We start from the raw sequence: 1,852 nt of genomic DNA, 5'->3' as shown, positions 1-1,852 counted from the left end.
AAGACTATTGGAATTGATTGGTAAATAGCCAGTCCATTTATAGTTTGAATACCAAACCCCAAGAATAGTAAAGAATCCAATAAACATTCCGACAATCATGTTAGTTTGATTGTAGAAGGGCATTTGCAAAGGCGCATTCATTTTTATCATGTTCCAATCGAAAGTTGGTATTGGATTGAGTCCTAATCCACTGACGAAACCGGTGACAGCAGCAAGATTTTGATTATCAGGTTTGATCCACGCTAGCCAAGAAAAATACGACAACGCTTGGAATAAGTAATCAGGTACCCAAAAGTAAAGGAACGATGCTCCAAACACAATGAAGAAGAAACTGTACCCCGAAATTGTCCATCCATTGATATTTTGCTGCTTTGATTTTGTCAATAATGTTTTGTTCAAGGCAATACCAGGTAATATTATTGGCCACACAGCTTGGACAGGATACACTGCAAATTTACGAATTAGCCCAGCTAACCCAATACCCATAAAATTTGTTGACAAGATTAACAATACCTGGTACCCAAAGTCAACCCATTTATTTGCATAGAAGAGTTCCGACTTCTGCATCAAAATATTTGACGAAACATACGATGTACCACCGCCAGAAACCGAGCAGAATATAGTAGCTAACATTTGCTCTTTATAAGTGTAAGGACCCGGGTTCAAATCAAGTGTCCATTTCCAAAGCTTGATCTTCCACTTAGGCAAGATCCATTCGCACAATAAACCGCTGGGATATAAAAACACTTGAACGACAGAAACTGCAAGGGTAATAGCTGGCTGTCTCTCGGTAAAGAATTGATTAATAACAGCACCAATTGCAGTCCAGATAATACCAATGAGGTAAACTCTAAAAGTTTCCACGGGGATGGTTGGGTCATCAAATGGAAGGGTAACACTTCTGACTTCAGGATATGGTGACCAATAAGCAACCAACACGGCTTCCAATCTCACTTGTAGATCCCAATCAACAACCTCCGGTTTACCAGTTGAAGGATCATTTGACGATGTTTCAGCATCGTCTGCAATAATTGTAACTTTGATTGGGTTTCCCTTCTCGTCGATGGATGATTCCGACCCTTTTTCGTCTTCAGGGTGGTGAAAACCATGAGCATTGTAATCCACCAACTCCTTCCATAACTCCAAATCGTGTTCTTGAATATTAACATCGTGCCCGTGTTCTTGAATTGCTTCTTTCAAAATCTCAACAGCTTCTTGAGTTGACGTTTGCTCAATCTTTTCAAATATAAATGTACACTCAGGAGGCAAGTCTTCAAAGCTGGTCAACGCATCAAAATGCAATCTTCTCAAGACATAGTTCTTCTGAGCGTCAGTTAAGGTGGTACCAACTTCTCCTATAGACAAAGGGTTTGACAAAACAGCATCTAAATTAACCTCATGATCTTGTGTTTGCAAGTGACTTCCAACACTATGAAGGGATGTCATTGGACCAGTAGAATGAACTACAGGGTTACCAATCTTCTCATTACTCATGGCGCTGAGAAATGATATTTGATGTAAATTGTTTACTGAGTGTAAAGAAATGGCCAAAATAAAAGAAAGAGCAGGATCTTCTACTTATAGAGTTCACATCCCAACTATCAACACAAATGAACAATGTACTATTAGTCGGTTGATTTTGATGCATACAATGAAAAACAGTAGACAATTTACTGATACTTTTATTCCTCATGAAACAATGCAATTTGCACGTACGGCACGATGGCTTTATCTCTTTTGTTAGAGCTTGATTCTAAGATAAAGCTCCAATTATGTTATCCATTTTTCCACGACCACAGTTTGGTAATTATTTAATCGATTGGGTGTAAAGAGAAAATCAAAGTTCGACGCC

At 38.7% G+C, this 1,852-nt stretch overlaps 1 protein-coding gene across 1 annotated transcript; it reads right to left on the bottom strand. All coding sequences in view use genetic code 12, as the record gives it.

Moving 5' to 3' along the window:
* Positions 1-93: 93 nt before the first annotated feature.
* CANMA_004060 (uncharacterized protein) lies at positions 94-1,494 on the bottom strand (the record flags this gene model as incomplete). Its single annotated transcript, XM_051816297.1, has 1 exon — positions 94-1,494. A coding segment is annotated over one exon (1,401 nt), but the record flags the coding sequence as incomplete, so codon positions are not given.
* Between the last annotated feature and the right edge of the window lie 358 nt (positions 1,495-1,852).

This window comes from Candida margitis (assembly GCF_024628925.1).
Source record: "Candida margitis strain CBS 14175 chromosome Unknown scaffold135, whole genome shotgun sequence".
NCBI classification, from domain to species: domain Eukaryota; kingdom Fungi; phylum Ascomycota; class Pichiomycetes; order Serinales; family Debaryomycetaceae; genus Lodderomyces; species Lodderomyces margitis.
Note: the sequence above shows the minus strand (reverse complement) of the source record. Positions and strands in the feature narration are given on the sequence as shown.